Genomic DNA, 21,214 nt, shown 5'->3' on the forward strand with positions numbered 1-21,214 from the left:
ATGGGAAAACAAATACAAGGTGAAAATAACAAACCAGAAAACTAGTAACTACCTTAAATGCACAGGCAGTGCTTTTTGTAGACAGGAAGACAAACATAAGAGGATTTCAGATATTCTTAACCTGACAGATGAGAACATGTACTGCCCTTTCATTCAGAAATTCAGTTCCTCAGTGCAAAGAGCTGCTATTTTTTTTTATTTACATGATCCACTTTATCAGGTGACAGGGGTTCTGTAACAGTTCTCTGCTATAAAAGACAAATGTAATACTTCTGCATGAAGTATAGAGTATTTTTCTTTGTAAATTACCCAACCTCTAGCAAAGTAAAAAAAAAGGTAAAAATCCAGATTGTGCCTTTGCAGTTCTGGGTGCCACATGTAGTTTACATGCCACTTTGTGCCTATATTGTTAGCAAGACTATTGTAGATAAATTCTTAATTATTTGAGTGCTCACCATCAAAATGGTGCAGATGGATCCTATTAAGAACTGTGACTTTTTATTATAAAGTTCAATTAACCTGTTTTTAATTTTTGGTTCTTGAAAGTTTAAAACTTTCATATTTAAGAGATGCCAAATGAGTAAGTAACAAAACACACTATTTCAATTTTGTGGAATGTTCCATTAAGCTATAGAAAACTAGAACAGCAACATGAGATAGAAATACTCGTTTCTGGTTTGATTTAGAGTAGTTGCCTGTCTTTTTGCAAACGGTATTGATGAGATGTTCCTAAGTCTGGGTTTTGAACAGACTTGGTACCTCCACCTCTCTGAAACATGTTGGATACTTTGTTTTGCCAAGTGTGAACACCTGAGGTGCACAAGAAGCAGTGGCTGAGAAGGGTGTTTGTCACTGCCAGCACTGGGGATTTGGTGTAGCTGTGCTGCTGCTCAGTCACTCTACGTAGCCAAGGAAGATGAGTAAGGAAAGGGGATGTTTGTGCTTTCTGGTGAAGTGACAGTTTCATGTATGTGGCTGCCCCTTCCTCAGTTACTCCTGCAATGCACACCTGCCTAACCGTGTGGTGTGTGTGTGTGTGAGGGGCTCTGTACAGCACAGCAGTGCTAAATGTTGGAGTTAAATGTTGGGGGACAACATGGTTTTGAACAAATGTCCATATAATATAGATGATATTTAGAAACTGTTGTACAGTCTAACCTAAAAATGTCTACTAATGCTCTGAGAGTTGGCATAGTAAGTAGTTGGTCAAAGGCTGTTGACTTTGAGGATTTGTTTTGGTCAGGGTTTGGTTTTGTTTGTTGTTTTTTTTCCCTTGAGGCACTGGGGAGAGAGGGAGGAGTTTTACAGGACATGGGAATAAAATTTGGGTTCATGCTGCTTTTATTGAGGGATGGATTTTGTAGCCATCTTTCTCTTCTAGTTGGTGATATAAATTAAAAATCCCTACTGAAGATGCATAAAAGGCATATGAAAAGATGTTTGAAGTTGTTTTTTGTCTGATTTTTATTGTATGGTGATTATCCAGTTGCTAAGAAAAAAGTTTAGGTAAATGAAAGATTAGGAGAAAGTAGCTACAATAAAAATCACTTCTTTAGGCTCTGTGGAGAAATACCTTGGACATACTTGCTCAGTTTCTTCTTGCCACTGTCAGCAAGGCCAAGCAGCTGCAGTTACTATCAACCTCACTGGCAATAAATTGTTCTGATGGTTTGGGTTCAACATCTTTCACTGCTGCACCATCAGTGTTTGTGTTCCCAGCCTCTCTCACAGGTACTGAAGGTTGGTGGGTGATGCAGCTGACTACTCACAGGTCTCCTGTGCTTTCTGCACCTGTTTTTCAAAAATGAGATGTTTTTTATGAGCCTGGCTAGAAGAAAAGCTGTTGCAGTGTGTGGAAGGGACAGTGCAGAGTGCAGCTGCCATCTTAGCCAGCAAGGGTTGCTCAGGCTGCCTGAGGGCTGTCCTGAAATGGTCAGCCTGTACCTGCTATAATTTTGTCATCGCTATTTGCCTTCCCAGACAGTGCTGGAAAACAGTCAGTGTCAAATCTTTCTCCCTTGGTCAGTCAGTCAGAGCCACTGCAGTCCAGCAGGATGGGAGCTAGAGGAAAGCATCAGGCTGGGATTTCCTTTTGTTGAAGTTCTGTGATGTGGAGATGCAATGGAGTCTCACCTTCCAGGAATGCAAGGGAACTGTAATGGCCACCTCTTCTAGGCTGCAGGTGCAGCAGGGGCACTGCCTGCCCATCCCTGAGTCCTCACACTTGAAAGCTCCTCAGCTTTTCCCTGTCCCACATAAACGGTGAAAATATTTTTCAGGTTCTGAACAAAGGCAAAAGCTGTGGGGGGACACACCTAAAAGTAGACAAAAGACAGCATGAAATAAAAGTTTGAGCAGGACTGAGGCAGCAATAAAAATTATGGTTAGAAAAAGGTATCTTAAATAAATCTTGAGCATCTGAAGTACAGCAGCCAGGAGCAAGGGAGCAGGCAGAAGATGGTTCTTTTTTGATGTCAAGGCAACTTTTGCTTTACGGCACAGTCTCTGTCATGCAGGATAGCTACAACTGAACTTTTTTTCTCCCAGGATTTCTGTAACACTTCTTAGATGGTTTGAATGGTGAGGAACTCCTCTGGTCAGTTGTAGGTGGCACAGAGCCATTTATAGTAGACGGGTCGGACCCATTCTAGCTCCTTTCAGCTGTCTCTGGCTTATACCATTTTCTCTAGGTAATTAATACTTCTGTGCTCTTTTAAACTCTACTGCAACTTAAACAGAATTCCCACTATGGTTTTTTCTTTAAATATAAAATGCACCACTTTCTGATCTTTTGTCACAGATGAGTGCTTGAAAATATTTTTACCTCATTTCATTGAGCTCCTAAGTCTTTTTTTAAATCCAAACCCAATCACTTAACCAAGGAGCAGCCTTTTAATGTCTCAATTACTCTGATGCCTGTTGTAGCACATACAAACTTTAATCATTTTATCAACACCATTTCCCAGCACTAGTATTAGAGAAACAGAGAGAAAATCTGCTTTCAGGTACAGTTTAGATACAAGAAGAGTCGAGGCCTTGGGCACATGTCAGAGTTGGGCAACATCAGCTTTACTGATGCTTGATTTTGCTCAACACTGGAAACCACCTTCTCTGGAGGAGGCTGAGGACCAGCACATCAGGAAAGCTGGAAGTCATCTCCTTGTACAGGAAAAGGCATATTGAAGTTGCAAGCAGACATTGTATTAGATGTGTCTGTTTCCATCTGAGGAGCTGGTGGGGGACACACCACCTCCATGCTGGGCCTCCTCCCCTCATTTCAGATGTCCCTGTTCCCTCAGGCCTTGCAGGGCAGACCTGTCTGCATGCAGAAAGAAGACAACTTAAGTTAGAGTAGTCAATTCATCCCTCTCCATAGACTTCATCACTATTTTGTAGGATAACAGTGTTATTCTTGTGCCCAAGAGCACAGAGAGCAATGCAGAAGAAAAGAGCACGTATTAAGAGCAGAAATAATACAAAGGGACTGACAACCAAGAACAAAGGAAACTGAGGATGTGACTAAAGTCACAACCACTGTTAAAGTGCTCTAATGAGTGACAACATGATTATATCCTCATCCCTGATGGTCCCTGGAATTCCAACTCAAAGAGCAGCATCTTCACAGTGCAGCAGAAAGCCATCTTCAGCCACGAGGGGTTTTCAGGAAATAAATATGATTCAGGTTGAGGATTAAGAGGAGACACCTCAGTGGTAACTTCCTTGAAAACGTACTTTTGTAATCAAAGAACAGCAGAACTATGTAATCACAGCCCAGTGCATCTCCTGGTGTAACAAAACCCTGTGCAAGTTTATTTTGGCACTGACGAAGAGAACATGATGCCACAGCAGGGCCAGCTTTTGTCTCTACAGATAACTGCTCAGCAATGAGTTAAGGAAGATCAAACTGAGCAGGTGTCATTTTTTTTATGTGACTGATATGGCTCACTCCCCAGAATAGCCTGCAACTTTTTCCCAGTTTGCTGTTGCACACTCTGCCCCAAATACAATGCAATTCACATACATTTTTTATCTACCCTCCATTTTTAATGCCATTTAAATAGGCCATTAGGCTGTGTCATCCAGGTTCACACTGCAGTCTGAAGCGTGCACACACAAATGAATAGTGGGGAAAGAGAAAGAAGGGATTTTATCACTCCACTGTGAATAGGAGTCATTATTTAGCCAAAGAAACACTTGTATGTCCAAGGAGCCTTGGCCATCCACTCTTCCCTTCACAGGAAGGAAACCCTGAAGACAGAAAAAATTCTGAGGCGCCTGGGAAACCTGCCAAACACTGAGGTTCCTGAGTGGCTCTTGTGCACAGGGGTAGCTGATACATCAGGACAAGCAAGGCAGCTGAATTCTCAACAACTATGTGGTCAAGACGTGGACAGAAAAATTTCTTTTAAAGTCAAACGTAAAATAATTAAATGTTTTTTTGGTTACTACTATTTTTCTGATAAAGTTTTACCTGTATTGTCCTTTTTAGATTTGATGAGTAGCTCATAGCTTCCCTGTTTCCATAGCCTGGTGTATCTTACACATTATTGTGTGATTATTTTTATGTTACTATTTTTTGTGATTTTACAACTAGAAAATAACAGGGAACTCCTTAGTAAAGGGCAGAACCACAAAACAAGGTGCATATCAGACATCCGACTTCCTCAGCTCTGCCTCAGCATCAAACATGTAACAAGGTCCAGGATCGGGAACACTTTCTCTGGAGACAAGTTATATGTGCTGGTCCTGATGTGAGGCAGCCAGGAGTGCTGAGAGAGATGCTCACTAGCATCAGGAGCCTGCTCTTGCTGAAAGGGCACAGCAACTGGGAGAGGTGTGCCAGGACTAGAGGAAACAGAACAACCAGGTGATCAGGTCCACTCAGCACGTGAAGGTCCTGCTTGATGAACCTGATCTCCTTCTATGACAAGACGACCCACCCAGTGGATGGCTGTGGATATTGTCTACCTGGACTTCCCTAAAGCCTTGACACTGTCTCCCACAGCATTCTGATGAAAAAACTGGCTGCTCATGGCTCGGATGGACATGCTCTCTGTTGGATAAAACACTGGCTGGACAGCTGGGCCCAGAGAGTGGTGGTGAACGCAGCTAAACCAGCTGCTGGCCGGTCACTGGCTGGGTCCCTCAGGGCTCAGTGTTGGGACCACTTGTGTTTAACATTTTAATCAATGACCTCGATAAGGGTAGAGAGTGCACCCTCAGTAAGTTTGCAGATGACACCAAGTTGGGAGGCAGTGTTGATCTGCTTGAGGTTAGGGAGGCTCTACAGAGGGACTTAGACAGACTAGATTGATGGGCTGAGGCAAAATGTATGAAGTTCAACAAGGCCAAGTGTTGGGTCCTGCACTTGGCCACAACCCCATGCAACACTACAGGCTGAGGAAGAGAGGCTGGAAAGCTGCCCAGCAGAGAGGGACTATAGGGTTCTGATCAATTTGCAGCTAAATATGAGCCAGCAGTGTGCACAGGTGGCCAAGGCAGCCAATAGCATCCTGGCTTGTATTAGAAATAGTGTGGCTAGCAGGACCAGGCAATGATCACCCCTCTGTACTTGGCCTTGGTGAGGCCACACCTCAAATACTTTGTCCAGTTTTGGGCACCTCAGTACAAGAAAGACATCAAGGTGCTGAAGTGTGTCCAAAGAAGGGCAACAAAGCTGCTGAAGGGCCTTGGGAACAAGTCTTATGAGGAGTGGCTGAAGGAACTGGGGCTGTTTAGTTTGAAGAAAAGGAGGCTGAAGGGAGACCTCATCATCCCCCCTGTACAACCACCTGAAAGGATGCTGTGAAGAGGTAGGTGCTGGTCTCTTCTCACAAGTAACTAGTGATAAAACAAAAGGAAATGGCTTAAAGCTGCACCAGGGGAGGTGTTAGACTAGACATTAGAAAGAACTTCTTCACTGAAAGAGCTGTCAGACATTGGAACGTGATGCCCAGGGAGGTGGTTGAGTCACCTTCCCTGGATGTGTTTAAAAGTCATCTAGATGTGATGCTTGGGGAATATGGCTTAGAGCTGGACTTAGCAGAGTAGGGTTAATGGTTGGACTCAGTGATCTTAAAGGTCTTTTCCAACCTAAGTGATTCTGTGAAAGCAGACATCACTCCAGTCTTCAACCAGGGCAGGAAGGAGGACCCAGGGAACTACAGGCTCTGGGAAGGTAGGTAAAATCCTACCCATGTTTTAGAGAATACATGGATACAGCCTTTCAGAGCAAAGCCTAGCAGGTAACCCCAAGGTCTGTTCAGAATCAGAAGCTCCAGAGTCAATTGTACAAGCCAGCTCTGAGTGCAATGTGTCAGTAACACCCAGCAGCTCAGACACAGAATTAACGTGGCACTCTGGTCTTGGATACAAGACACATTCTGGCTAGTCAGACGTGGAGCTGTTTGCAGGAGGTTGTGCACATCAAGCTGCTTAGAAACATGTTAACATACGACAGGAATTATACAAGGCATTATATTATCTGAAAGCAAGTATTAGTTGAAGCACAGAAGCAGAACTACTCCACATCTAACCTCACATGTAAACAAAAAGAGGGCCCCCAATTTCAATAACTACATAATAAAGCCAAATATCCTAATACTCACCTTCATCCCAACACTTGATTTAGGATTTTCTTCTGTATGCGTAATATAGCAGAAGGACTCTACACAAGCCAGTCTTCAGCTGCATTTTAGCATTTTAATAGTAACCTAAAAAATAAAAGAGACAGTGAATAAATGTGACACTTCAAACAAGCTAGAAAATACAGTAGCTTCTCTTTCAAATACCCGTAAGTATAATATAAACCATAAATAAACCATAATAAAACTTCACATTACCAGAAAAAAATATCCATTTATTCTCTACCTATTCTTACCACTTTGTTGTTACTACACAGATTTCTCTAAAGATTTTAATTTTACTACCTTAGCAGTTAAAAGCAACTGTTCCAAGAACATTAAGAAGCTTCTGGATTATCATACTTCTGCTTGGATTAAATGCAGTTCTGCTCCAAAGTGCCCCAAGTCATTTCTCTTTGGAGGGTTTTTAAAACACACACATACCAAACACAACACTCATCTTCTGCACCTGCCAACACATGTGGCCAAAGTGACATTTCATCCTTCCCTTATGACTGCCTCTAGAATAATTAGGATCCCTGCACAAACACAGAATATTAATGAAACTTGAGAACTGTTCTCACTGTAGCTGTACTGAGGGTATGGAAGCAGAAATAGTTTTCTCCTTGTTCTGCAGCCTGCTGTGGTACAGACATCTAACAGATACTGAAAAGGAGCAGAGCTATATATGAAATTAATACAACTGAACTAGAGTACAATGTCCTACTTTATAATAACAACTCAGAACTGAACTGCACACAAGTTTCATTAAAATACCTTTTAATACTAAAAGCATTAGAAATTGTTGCAGAAGTTTAAGACACCTGTAATTTAAAAGCTTCTGCAATAGATCTGCTTGCATTTGCAGTAAGTGTATTTGAAAGAAGAGCAAGTCAGAGTATAATTTTATTCCTGTTACATTTATTCATAATTAATTTTAATTATGTTCAAAAATGCCTAAATAATAACAAAAAGGGTTAATAAGGGTACCCTGAACTCTGTGTGTCTTCTCCTAGATTCCACACTTAAAATAATGATCCAACAGCTCCCTGCCCCAGCCATTTAGGCTTCCAAACAGCTCTTACCCAGATGTACATTCCCCCCTCCTTTGTCCCCAGTTAAAATCACCTCTTCTTCACAAACACCTCTGCTTTTAGATAACGAGTACTGCAAGTTTAAGGTAACTCATTACTCAGGCTGGGGAAGCAGACATAGAAACATGTTGCAGAGCCACAGAGCCCTCAAGAAATCTCTCCAGATGAAGACTGGAAATCCCCCCAACTGTAGCAGTGCAAGAGGATGAGGAGCTCTGGGTGCACTCAGATCAAGACCTCCCAAAACTATTTACCAACATCTTGAGGTTCTGTTTGGTGAGCATAAAACTTAGCACACCCCGCAATGTTGCAGAAAGAATTCATCTGGAAGGCCACACACAAATTGCACCTTCCAGCTAGCTTCACTTCACGAGCAGCCCCAAAAAGCAACTTAGAAGTTACATGTGTCAATTACAACACACACCCACAAATATTTACATTAAAGGTAACACCTTATCAGATACAGCTCAACAACAGCTGAGTAGCAGCTCAGAATTAGTACAATTTCAAAGTTGGCACAATTCAACATCTGAGTCCTATTAAAAGTGCTGTTAATTCAGCCCTTCTTCCATTTGCTTACTTTTCATCTCTTCCCCCCATGGTGCAGTTGCTATATACCCAACTTCCAAAGTTCTGTTTTGATGGATATTTTCTTCCTAACGATGATGTGCCAGAGCACAGCCAACTAACCCTTTGCAACCAGAAGTGCCATTTTGCAAGTGCTAGTATTAAAAGTGCTGAGCAGGTCAAATACAGTAACGGCCACAGAAATGACTGTCAGCCTTGGGGACCAGGCTGGAATTGTCACCTGGACAAATATCAGTGTCCTGGGACATGACCTCCTCATGGTGAAACTAATTCAGCTAAAGCTACAATTGCAAACTGCCCACCTTTCAGTCTGTATTTTAATATTACGAAAAAACATAATAACTAGGCTTTTCTTCATTTTCCCCCTATCTACAAAGAGCGAGGCTAAGACCTCCAAAGGCCTGACACAGTCTCTCCAGTTTCCATAGCAGCCAGTGTATATTACCTTCTCCTTGGCCCCCTGGATGTACTGAAGAGAAAGCAGCTTCGTGGCAACCAGTAGATACTAGTGACAAAACTGTAGCCAAGTAAATCTGGTAGGTTTTGAAGACAACCCCTAAACCAGCCAGCAAGACCATATGGTAGCTACAAATTAATAATTTACTGTAACTCCAATACTTACAAAGTGATTATATAGTGTGTGGGGTCTTTTTAAACAGTATGTCTCTGACTCTGCACTATTTTTTCAGGATTGTATCTCTAGAAGAAATGAAGATCATTCCAACCTCTCTACCCTCCTGCTTATGATTAACAGTAACTACTTTTTTAGACCTGAATGTATCCTAGCAGCTAATGCAGAAAAAAAAAAAAAAAAAAAAGGTATTTGTAGTGAGCAGGAACACAGCAAATATTAATTTTCAATGTAACAGACTCTGAATCCTCTTCATTGCTATGATAAAAGCTTTTCTTGAAGCTCAAAGTGGGTATGGTGCCAAGCAAAATGAACCTGAGACACCCTAAAAGGCTAATGGCAGGATAAATGTGCCTATTCTGAACAGATCCATCATGCTCAGACTGACTGATACTGTGCATAGATTGTGCCATTATCAAGGAAAATGGAAAACCCGCTCCTAGTACAACCTATCTCAAGTAACACATATTCCAGCTTAAAAGTACTCTCACTGCAGCCTTTCCAATACACAGCTGCTGTGCAAGACAAGCTCCGAGCTGCCAGAGCTGTCAAACAGCTGTGACAACCCACAACACAAAGGACATTTGACATTTTCTTTGCACGCTGCTGCTATGCAGCTCCACTGGCTGGACTGACAGAAATGGCTGGGTTTTTTAATTATATTTTTTTAACACGCTTTTTGGTGGCTACTGTAACAAAGAGCTTCCCCCCTCTATGTCCCTCCATTTCCCCCTTTATTTTACATCTACTTTAAAAATTACCTAGCAACACAGAACAGCATTTGACTTCCACTGAAGTGGACCATAGGACATTTTGCACCAGCAGGCATAGGTATCATTTTGAGAGTAGCAGAGCCACTATCCATCACACAGAAAGGAAGAACTCCAATGCCGAGCTGTTCTCAGGAAAACACACAATCCCTTGTGGCCATTTATTTGGGGTTTCCAAAGGGAACCCGAGATGATCCGCAGAGCTGTGTTCATGTTTGCATTTGTTGAGATTTACCTATCAAAAGGTAACAGATAACAACGTTGGCTACTGACGTACTAACAGAAGATACAGTGCTAGACATTTTTAATGGTCAAGCAATCCTTTCCTCCTCATTCTATGATTCTTCTCTGAGTTTTCAGTCAAGTCTGGACTAACCTGCTCACCTTAATCATGAGTAGCCTCTGCTGAGGTCACAAGCACACATTTGCAGAAAAAAAAACATCAGAAAGTAAATCAGTTGTCACCTGGGCATCACTGAGTAGCTGCCAGGGATTACAGGAAAGAAACCACAACATTTCCCAATCTTACGTTCCTCAAATTCTCCCTGAGAGCTTGCAGACAGCTAAGAAGCAAGCATTTATGGGAAAAAGTGAACATTACCAAATGAAGGCTCAAAAGGAAAGTTCCTAGAAATGGAACAGCAAATAACCACTTGTACTGACCCAGCGAGGCATTACATTTCCTCGCCATTTTATATCTAGCTCACTATTTTCAGTTGATAAGCTACAGGTTATCTGAAGTCAGTATGTTACACAGAATGAGGAATGTGAATGTAGTAATATTCCTCTTCTGGAACCAGATTTAAAAACAAACAAAAGGTGGCAGTGACTAATGGCTAGGTAATAAACCAGTACGAGTGACAGCACTATGATCAAGGGACATTCATTTTTTTGTTTTGCCTGGATTGCAAAACTTCACTCATACAGAAGTTGAATTATTTCTTCAGTATTTGGGAAATGATGAGCATGTCTGAAAACATTTAAATAGAAAGGACAAAGATTTAATCTGTGTGGCTTAAACAAGATCTGAATTTGAAGACAGTGAAATTTACAAGTATTTTGTAAATTTAATACAAATTGTCCATTTGCAAGTCAGTTTGTTCCTACAAGTAAGATCATATACTTAACCTTTTTTTTTAAAAAAAAATATTCCCTACCATTTCAAAGAAGTTTAGATTTGATCAGCAGAAGGGAATTAAGTCTTTGATTTAACATTACTCAGGCTTCTATTGCACAGGGTAAATGTGTGTTATATTTTATATATATATTATACATATACACTGAATTTTTGAAAAATGTTGTGAACTGTGAGACTCTAGTCGTGCAAAACCATTAAAATAATCCTTTGTGAAACAGCAACTCAGTCCCCTATTTTTAACACAGTCTCCTCCCCCGCAGTGCTCACTAAACGTTGCCGTGTCAAGCTGAGGAATCTGTAACACCAGAAGAGCTGGCTCATCAGTGATTTTCATAATCATCCATTCTACATATGTTGTCATTAATGCAGCAGAAATGCCTTCAGATATTCGTATTTCTACTTTTAATGACTGTGTTCATGCTGAGCAGCTTGGAAAACCATCCAAGTAACAGTGTAACTTTCTCCATTCAAAACTCACAGGCCCCCTTACAGAGATGGGAAGTTCCTGAGTATTTTTTTATACTTTACCTTACCAGGAACAGCTAAGAAGTACAAAACTGTTGGAAGGAGCAAGGGAATAACCTTTGACCCTCATCATCTCTTTCGCCTAGAAATAATGATGTATAGATGTGACTTCACCAATTAATAAAGAAAACTTAAGAAACCTGGCAGATCAAAAGCATCTGAAGCCATTGCATCACTCAGCATTGGAAGTTACAGTTAACATTTAATGAGCTTGTTTTATGTTAGGTTCTAGAGATTCTGAGTGAGTTCAGCTATGACAGATACTTATGGCTTATTTATGTAGAGAAGTTTGCTGTAAACTAGATATAGCTGAAGTAGCCCAGCTAGTGAGAAGCAGCATCGGTATTGCTCTACTTCAGCAGAAGTCAGGATTTCATTGAACACACACTGTGCAAAATGGTTTATGGTTATGCAACCTGAGAGAATCACTAAGAAAATTTTAGAGACATTTAAACAGGCAGTTGTATTAATATTTACTTAGATTTCAAATTACTTTAAGTTGTTTAAAAGTAGCAAAAAATAGTATAGGCAAAGCCTGAGAAAGTTTTCTCAGAGTTTTAAGACTCTGCATTATAGAAAAATACTCATGTATCATTGAGACTTGATGACCTCACTAGTTTGAGGATATTTTGGATCTTCCAAAAACTAGTGGGGAATCTACTTTCTAGGGAAACTTCCTAGATTGTGCATAATCCAACTTACTCTAATGTAAAAAAACCAACGAAAACCACAACATAATTCCCAAGGAATTGTGAAATTCACCCATCAACAGCACATTTACTTCTGAAGTGTTCACTTCTGCTTTACACAACTTCACACAACACTCCCCATTCCCTCAGATAGGTAGGGATTCCTTACCTGTCATTTTTGCAGCAGGTGCCAAGTTAGGCCAATGACCTAACCTCCTCCTCCAAAATATTGACAGCAGAATTGATTATCTTTGTGGGACTAAAATGTCTGAAGCCATAGAACTGTGCTGGGGGAAAGGGCAGGGCAAACTGTGGTCGCATGGTCCTTATAAAGAGCAACAACTCAAGATTCATTCAAAGAGCTTTCATCTTTGCTGTGCTTCAGTTAAAAATGTAAAATTTAGTATTAAGCAATACATCCATCTAAATTGAAATAAAACCTAGTAAGGAAGCATTCAAATACATGAGCACGTCATAGGATTTTAATCTTAATTCATAAAAAGTTCAGTAAAGTCAAAGCTTTATTTCAGTGACAGAATCACAGAAGGGTTAATGTTGGAAGGGATCTCTGCATGCCATCTGGTCCAACCCCCCTGCTTAATCAGGGCCACCCAGAGCCCCATGTCCAGATGGCTTTTGAATATCTCCACAGGTGGAGACTCCACAACCTCCCTGGGCATTCTGTGCCACTGCTCAGTCACCCTCACTTAAAAATGTGTTTCCTGATTTTCAGAGGCAGCCTCCTGTGTTTCAGTTTGTGCCCATAGTCTCTGGTCTTGTCAAAGGACTTGGTAATTCACTGTGCCATTAAGTCATTTCCTTCCTGTGATAACTCTTCTGCCTGACAATTTTTATCTCTGATTACTTGGTAACCAATACAGAACACCAACTTCCAGCTTCCACCATAATAAAGCCATAATAGGTAGAAAAAATAAAATCTTACATTAGATTTGAAATACTCAGGAAACGGAATCTGTATTTTGAGACAAACACAACAGAACAGCATTAAGAAACGGCAAGATTATCCTGCAAATGCTCTATCACATACTCATCCACTGACAAAAACTTACCTGTTTATGAAAAAAAAAAACAGAAGTGTTGAATAAAGGTGCCATTTCTCATGAAAACTTGTTTTGTAGAGATGAAGGCATTTACAGATCTGTTTCAATATGAAACTAGTCCTTGCAACAAACCAAGCCTGCACTTGTCCAGTTTAAGCAATTACTATTCAGACCTGGGCCGAAAATTGTGCCCAACTCCACCCAGTAACCTCCAAAAACTTTTAAGGCAGAGTAAGCAGTGAACTCAACCATGTAAAACTGAAGAGCAGAGATTCTCTACTTGCTACTGTTGTACAAGATTCATCATCTGGCAAGCTGGGATTCAAACCTGGCTTTTTGTCCTTCACTTGCACCACTGGGCATATACCCGATGCTGCACTATGATTTATCTCAACTTCCCGTTACCTTTTTTCTGTCCTTATTTTAGCAAACCAGCTACTACCTGTAAGATAAAGTTATTTTTAAAAAAAACATTAAGCCTCAGCTTTCATATACATAGAGATAAGGAAGTACCTGCAAACATGTAATGAAGGGACTGAAAAGCACAATGTTAGGAGTAATTTCAAGTTTGAGTAACAGATTTAACTATGAGGCATCTCAGCATGTGTTAGGAATACTATTAAAATTTACCCTTCTACCATATACCCCCCTTAAAAGACACCCCAGTTGGCTACCACTTTCTTCACTTGAGAACAAAAAAATACAAAGGCCTTAAAGTGATGGAACCACATTTCCACAGGACTAAGCAAAGACCATTTGGTAAGAAACAGGGAACTTCCTTTTGTTCTCATCTTACATACAGGCAGTCGGCACAATATTAAGGACTAAAATATTTTTAATTTAAGAGCTTGACTGTTGGCACTATTTTTCATCATGGCTCATTAGAATTTCAAGATGCAAGCTCATACTATTATTCTCACATTAAAAATTGACATTTAAAAATAAATTATCAAAATCCTGTCAGGTGACAAATTTGTAACTATCAACAAGTAACAAGAAAATGGTTATGAACACGGACTATAACACAGAAGTTATGTCAATTACCTGTTTGTGACTTTTGATGTACACAAGGAAAACACATCCTTCTAACACCCTACAAGCACCATTTGCTATGTCTTGGAAAAAAGCAACTCCACACAAGCAAGCAGCAGCTTCTCCAGCGAAGTCCGCATTTCAAAGCAAAGCTCGGCGTACTGATTCATTACTGTCTTTGAAAGGTTAACAGAACATTTACCTGTTATCAGACTCTTCCACTAATTTTTACAGACCATCTTCAAAAATTTCACAGTTTACTCTCCTATTCTGCTCAGCCTTGTTCTTGCCTTCTTGTAATTTTATTTCCATCTTCTTCTTTAACAACCTATTTAGGTCAATTTATTTTCGTTCTGAGTTCTGCAAAATCTCACATCTGATCAGCATCTGATTGCTGAGTGTGCTCTGCAGGGTACATTTGTGCATAAATATTGAGAGACTCTAGTTTACACCACACTTTGTAAACTAAGTGCAGCTATCCAAATAGTTTAAAGATGAACCTCAGCACCTGAATGCAGAACCCAGGTCATTGCATCTTTATTACAAAATTAGGTAATCAGTCTGAAGTAATCATCCAACAGATTTATCTTCTGTAACACACCTTGAATTATCAAAAGAATTTGTGCCATTGACAATACAAGTGTAACCTGTTCCTATTTTTTTAAAAAAACTGTTTATAATATTTCTTAAGTCTCTACTCAAGCTTGCTCAGACCAATACCTCAATGAAAAAAACACATTTATAATTCATGAAAGGTTACACTTGAAAGCACACTGCAATGACTGAAAGCATGTAATCAAGACTGTGGCTGGCAAGAACAAATGCTGGTTTAAGCACTCCATGACTACACCTTCAACCACCAACTACAGTAGCTGCCACTGTGTGACTGAAATTTGCTCAGGAGAAGAGATGAAGACTTCGACAAGCATCCTTGTAGCCATAAAAGAGCTTAATTAACTGAGTCAGGTGAAGCAACTGCTGAAACAACTGAAGTCACTACCATAGCTAAAGCCTGGGAAGGCTGCAAGAGTCGTGTAGCTGTACATGGACCCATCAGCAGATAGGCTACATCAGGTCCAGACTGTTCAACTGCCCAGATTTATCACTGTGGCAAGATAATTATGTACTCCATAAACTTCAATCCTGGTAGTCCTATTATTGCTTTGTGACAATCAAGGCAAAAATGACATTTTCCTGCAATAAGAGCAGGACCAGATTTGGGCAACATTTGTTTATAATCAGGAGCTCTCTAAATTTGTACTAGAAGCTCTCTATTGGAAGCATCAGTACTCTATTTGAACTTTAGTCCTTCCCCAGCACAATTTTGTCTTGTATATTTTAGCATTTCCCTGCATGTCAATAAAGTTCCACCTCTGTTCCTTTAAGGTGACATAGACAAAAGCTAAAAATATAACATAATTAAGCCCATGCCCCAGTAATATTACTCCTCTCCATATCTTATTGAAACACAGGCTTTCAAACTTATTTTGTCAATTAAAGCTCGTGTTCTTTTTCCATGTTTACACTGAACTAGTTTTTTTTATACCAGAACTCTTAAAACACGTAAGAATTTTAGATTAAGTTTATCAAGAATCCTATTTAGGGTTTTTTAATTCTATTTTAATTATAATTTGAAAGCTTCCAAATTTTTAGAAGAAACAAAGATGAGGTCAAATCACATCTTCATGCTTTTCCACATTACTATCTCCCCCATCTGTAAATCAATGAAGAGCACTTACCTACTTTTACTTTTCCATATTAGTATTTCCACACACCTATGAGTCAAGAAAGGGTACTTCTCTACTTTTTAAAGTTGTCACATATTATGTCACTTATTGTGTACTGATTTACACAAAAGAGAAGCTTTAACTTTAAATTAATCCAGATCAAAAGTTGGTTTTTTTTCCCCACCCCTCAGGAAGAGCATAAATCCTTTTAAACAACAGAACAGGTTAAGAATACATACATGATATTCATATAATAACAAAACACATATGGAGAGATATGTAATGACTTGCTAAATCACATAAAGAACTGTGCTTACTGTGCATCTGACATTTGATTATTTCCTTCAACTCATTTCCATCAAGTTCAGTATTACAATCCCCAAATAAAGTTTTATACAGCTCACATCTTCCACAGCACCACAAAAAGTTAAAGCTTTTTTGTAATACAGGAAAACCTGGAATACAGAATAGGAAACCAAGTCCTACATGAAATGGGTAAGGATACCCAGATCAGGCCAATGACAATCTTGAAAGATTAATTATTTAACCAAGTCCCATAGTGTATGTCACAATACATTCTGACATCACTGCTAAAGCTTTGCAGAAGACTGAAGAATTTTCACCATAACACTAACAGAAAGTTAGGGATGAGTCACCATGTCCTCAGTGTCAGCACAGTCAAAGATTTAGAGTTCAAATACTTCTTGAATATGTAAGACCTCTAGTAAATAAAGTTTTCCATCGCCTTTAAAGACATACCATTCAGCTTCCTTGACACTGGGCAGATTTTGAGGGTACCAGATTCTCAAACTATTTTTTAATAAAAAATAAAATATTAAGAAGATTCTAAATTACCAGTTTTCTCACCGGAAATCTCAAGAATCAAGCCACATACCATAAGCAATCCCTTACCCTCTCCCAAAAATCTAGATGAACACTTTCAAACCTGTAAGTACTTCTGTGACTACTACAGCAATAAAGCAGAAATGCAAATTCAGTATCATAGTTCTGGGCATTTCCCCAAAATATCATACACCTGGGAAATTCAGGTTTATGGTTCACTGCAAGAAGAAGATATATGAAATAATTCATTTCAAAGGTAGTATGAATAATGCTCAAGATCTGATTTTATCCCACTAGGCTTAAAAACACAACATATTATCAGTCTTTGGTAACTACTATCACTTGAATTATTCTATTTCTGATATTCAGAAATACCCATGCTACTATCTCCAATAAATTACATGTGCCTAACTGAACCACTACTAAGATGGAAGTAATTAATTAATACCTGTAACTGGGTAAAATAAGATAAATTTTATTACTGATTCAGTCTTTATAACAAACAGTTTTGTGTAATGGTCCCAATTTCAAGAGTAAAACAATGCACGTCCAGTAACATACTGCAACTCAAAACAAGAGCATGATTTCTTCACAGATTTGTACTTTCCCCCTTGCTCCAGTGAATTGACTTATGCTCACACAATTCTGAAGTTTCACTTTAAAAATTATGAAACTCAAACTACTTTTTATGTTTAATACAACTTGGGGAGTTACAGTACTATTCAGAGCAAACATCAAGTCATTTGTAATTAACTGGCTTGTACACATGCTTATGATTAAGACCAGATTATCTGTGGAAACTAAACTCAGCAATTTTTTTTTTTTATCTTTAAGTCAAGTGGGCTGTAAGCAGGAAAAAATCTAGATGTAGTCATGCATGATAGTATACCAAGTGATTTTATTCTCCTGAGCCAGCTGTCATTTTAGAAGCAGTAGAGGCATCCAGGACTTCCATTTACTTTCCTAATAAGCACATTTTCATGACTTGCTACTTCTTCCCCATATGCAATAGAAAAAGTATATTTTGCACAAAACATAGAGTGAACACAAAAGAGAAAGCAAGCTTTGAAATGAAAAAAAAACCCTAAATATTACATAATTAACAAGTGCTCTAGTACCCCCCTTCTACAGACATTTGCATTCAGCAGTGTGAAAAATGTATGAAACTATACATGACTATGATGTGAGAATGATGCTGAACATGCATTAAGTGATGGTACAAAAACTACACAAATGATAACATGGCAACAATAAACTGGCACATATACCAAAATGGTTCTAGAAGAACAGCCATCCCCACTGCCATTTTAAATGAGGAATTTGATAGATGACAATTATTTCATACATTTTCTTTCAAAACTCTCAGCAGTGAGTTTTTTAAATCTAGTAATTGCACTCTTCACACACTAAGGCAGAAACTTTATTTATATTATTTGACACAGCTCTGGTTCTGAAAATGTCAGATGTCCTCAGCCATTTGCTACTGATGCAATGCTGGAAGTTATAGAAGCACAATGTTCATAACAGAACAAAAATTAACTACCATTTCATTATTAAAGTTTTCTTTCTGTGCCTTCTGGAAAAAGCTTTTTGAAGTTGAGTGAAACATGCTCTGTTCCTTGAAATTGTACCATAATATATGGAAAAATGTAGTGCTATCATATCAAAGAATTAAGAACATCAGCACTTTAAAAGACAGAATTTCCCATCTTTGTAACTGCAGTTTACGTATTTTCTTCTAAGAAAGAAATACACATAAATAGTCTTGCTTTCTAAAGCAACTGTGTATATAATCTTTTCCAAAGAAATCATTAGCACAATTTTCCATATTTTACTGACTTGCATGTAAACCTTCTTGGCAACTGCAGAAAGTGATCAAAAGCTCAGGTATCATTTGGCTCAGCATTTTAGTTTACATTTTTTGTCTTCATTATTTCAAATACTTGCCCCTCTTGGGCCAACTATCACTACAAATTTAACTAAAGCCTCAACATATTCTTACCTATTTGTTCTGTCTTAGAAGCACTGAAAAGCCATCCAAACTCACTGAACGAGAACACATATGAACTACATTCTCTACATGGTATGTAGATCAGCACAAACTAACCTATGCCAACAGAGTTAAGAAGAGTCTTGCTCTGCTGCCCACTCCTTGCTGTTCTTTCCTTCCACACTGAACTAAGCAGAGTCTGTAATTTTCACTGGGTTTCTTTTACCCTGCTCACTGCATGGGCAGAGATGCAAGTTGGCACAAGGTAGGCAGGAAGCAGGACAAAGCAGCAAGGAAGTCAAAGGGCTATTCCTATCTGCAGCAATCCATGTACTCCTTTTTTGTTCTAAATATGCACACAAAGATCTCTAATTTCCCATTAGCATAAAAATATTTAAAACATTCATAAGCAGCTTGAAAGACCATTCCCAGCTGGCACTTCAAAGATTGCATTCTACAGTACAGTAATACCTGGTTTATGCAGAGATTTTTCCTGTAACTTTACACTAGATTTAAATATTGAAAGCTTAGTTACGTTGCTGCAGAGTAAATCCTTTAACAGCAAATGGTGAACACTAATAGAGCTCTTAAAATGAAAAACACATTAAAATGCCTGAAACACCTACAGAAAACAGCTGCAAAAAGAATTCAAATAAATCCTTGTGATGATTGTTACATCTTTTTAGATTTATTACATTTCCTTTTCAATCTTGCTTAAGTATATGTAGTAAAGAACTAAAACCTGTTTTGCTTGGAGAGGGTTAGGCATTAGGCTAGTTTTGATTTTTTGGGAGGGGTGTTTTGGTGTTTCTTTCAAACACTCACTTAGAAATAAGATTACTTTCACATATATAAAAAATATGACAGTGAAATTAAGGCAGAAAACCTAATGAAAAGTTCTTAATCCTATCCCATAATTACTATTAAATATTCACTACTTTACTTCCTTTACACCATCTTCTGTTTGGTGCTTCTCTGGCTAAGACACACGTGTAAGTTCGGGTTCTGACTGGTTTGATGAGAGGCTAACAATGTGAAAATCAGTCGTTTCATACTTACAACAACATGAGACAGTTGCTGTATTTAGCCACAAAAGTCAAGTCCTACAGAACAACTTCATAACAACACAGAAGAAATACATCCAACTGCAGTGACCCCATCCCATGTCCCATGAATATTAAAATGTTTCAGACCATCAATTCATTCCAGTTTGTCGGATATTCCTTGGCCATCTGCACAGCACTAAACTCCGAAGTTTCAAAAAAATCCAAGGCATTAATGTAACTGGTATTTCCATCTTTTCCATTAAAAATTATTTAGTTTGTGGTTTTCATATATAACAAATTTTATTTTTGTGAATCTGCAGATATAACATTAAACCACATTTCTCCCATTTTCATTATGTTACTTTATTCCCCTCTCCCCATCTTCTTTCAATTTACATACAGGACTCTTCACACTTATTCCTGCTCAAGGTTCTATTTTACTGAGAAATCAAAAGGCAAGAACAGTATCTTTATTCTCACTGTGCTTCTTCCCAGTCAAGCACTTCACATCCCACATACAGTTAAGCATGTAAATTCAAATTATACAGCTATGCTTTACTCTACAGAAATTAAGATATAAAAGCACACTACTAAAGCTAGGAACAACAGCCACTCTAGACAAACCATTTACCAAAACAAATGGAAAAAACGTATCAACACTTGGATGCAGTAACACAGTTAAGTTCCTTTTGAATCTCATACCTCTTATTATGAGCATTTTGTCCTCTATTTGAGTAACTACATAAAAACCAGTTAAGCTTTTACCCACATCTACCCAGGTACTTTTTTCTTTTAATATTTTTTGAAACAATCATCATATGAAAGCAATTTTTTAAATTGGCTTTACCTGTAAAGTATGTTATGCTTATCTCTGAACTTTAAAGTTTTCGGAATAGTTCCTTCAATTAGGAAAAATTGGTTGTTGTTCTAAACTGCTTTCCTGAGGAAACACATCTCTTACTGCTTTCAGAAGTCAGGCTGAAGTCATTAATACGCCTACCGTCACATTTAAATTATATTACTTTTCATAGTTGCTCAAGGAAGTTCAAGATGGAAAAGACCTATTAAATGTCTGAAAACTAACTTAAACACACTGAGGGCTTGTTTCCATGCGTTTAAAAACATTAGAAGTATTGTTTTCATGAAAATTCAATGTTCAGTTTATCTATTCTACAACTTACATTTCAGACATAAAACTTCATTTTTATAAACGTCGGTATTCCATGGATTACTGTGAAAACAAACCTGAAATGCCTACAGCTATGATTTTTAAAGTGTTTTATTGTGAAAACCCCAAAACTATTAACAAGACAGATTTCTTCATAACAGCAGACCACCAGATTTGTGAGACCACCTACTGAGACTAAGTAGATTTTTACAGTATATCCCAAAAGACAACAAAAAGCCAAACCAATGGAAAAAGATTTTACCTGCAAGCTTTCAATCAACCCTTCTAT

The 21,214-nt window shown here is 38.6% G+C and overlaps 1 protein-coding gene across 9 annotated transcripts in view; it reads right to left on the bottom strand.

Moving 5' to 3' along the window:
• Positions 1-1,518: 1,518 nt before the first annotated feature.
• Positions 1,519-21,214, bottom strand: part of PSPC1 (paraspeckle component 1) — a 64,616-nt gene continuing 44,920 nt past the window's right edge. For 2 of the 9 annotated variants that reach the window (XR_007888510.1, XR_007888501.1), the window contains 2 exons: positions 6,609-6,713; positions 1,519-3,319 (listed from right to left, as the gene is read on the bottom strand). Coding sequence is in view for 2 of the 9 variants with exons in the window: in XM_051609357.1 (XP_051465317.1) it covers positions 9,801-9,941; positions 13,002-13,031 (171 nt within the window). In the remaining 7 variants the exon portion in view is untranslated. Of the gene's footprint in view, positions 3,320-3,620; positions 6,714-9,674; positions 9,942-13,001; positions 13,032-21,214 lie in introns of those variants that run through there. The other 7 variants (XR_007888508.1, XR_007888509.1, XR_007888503.1 and 4 more) reach the window with 7 other exon arrangements.

Source organism: Apus apus, chromosome 1, assembly GCF_020740795.1.
Source record: "Apus apus isolate bApuApu2 chromosome 1, bApuApu2.pri.cur, whole genome shotgun sequence".
Classification (NCBI taxonomy): domain Eukaryota; kingdom Metazoa; phylum Chordata; class Aves; order Apodiformes; family Apodidae; genus Apus; species Apus apus.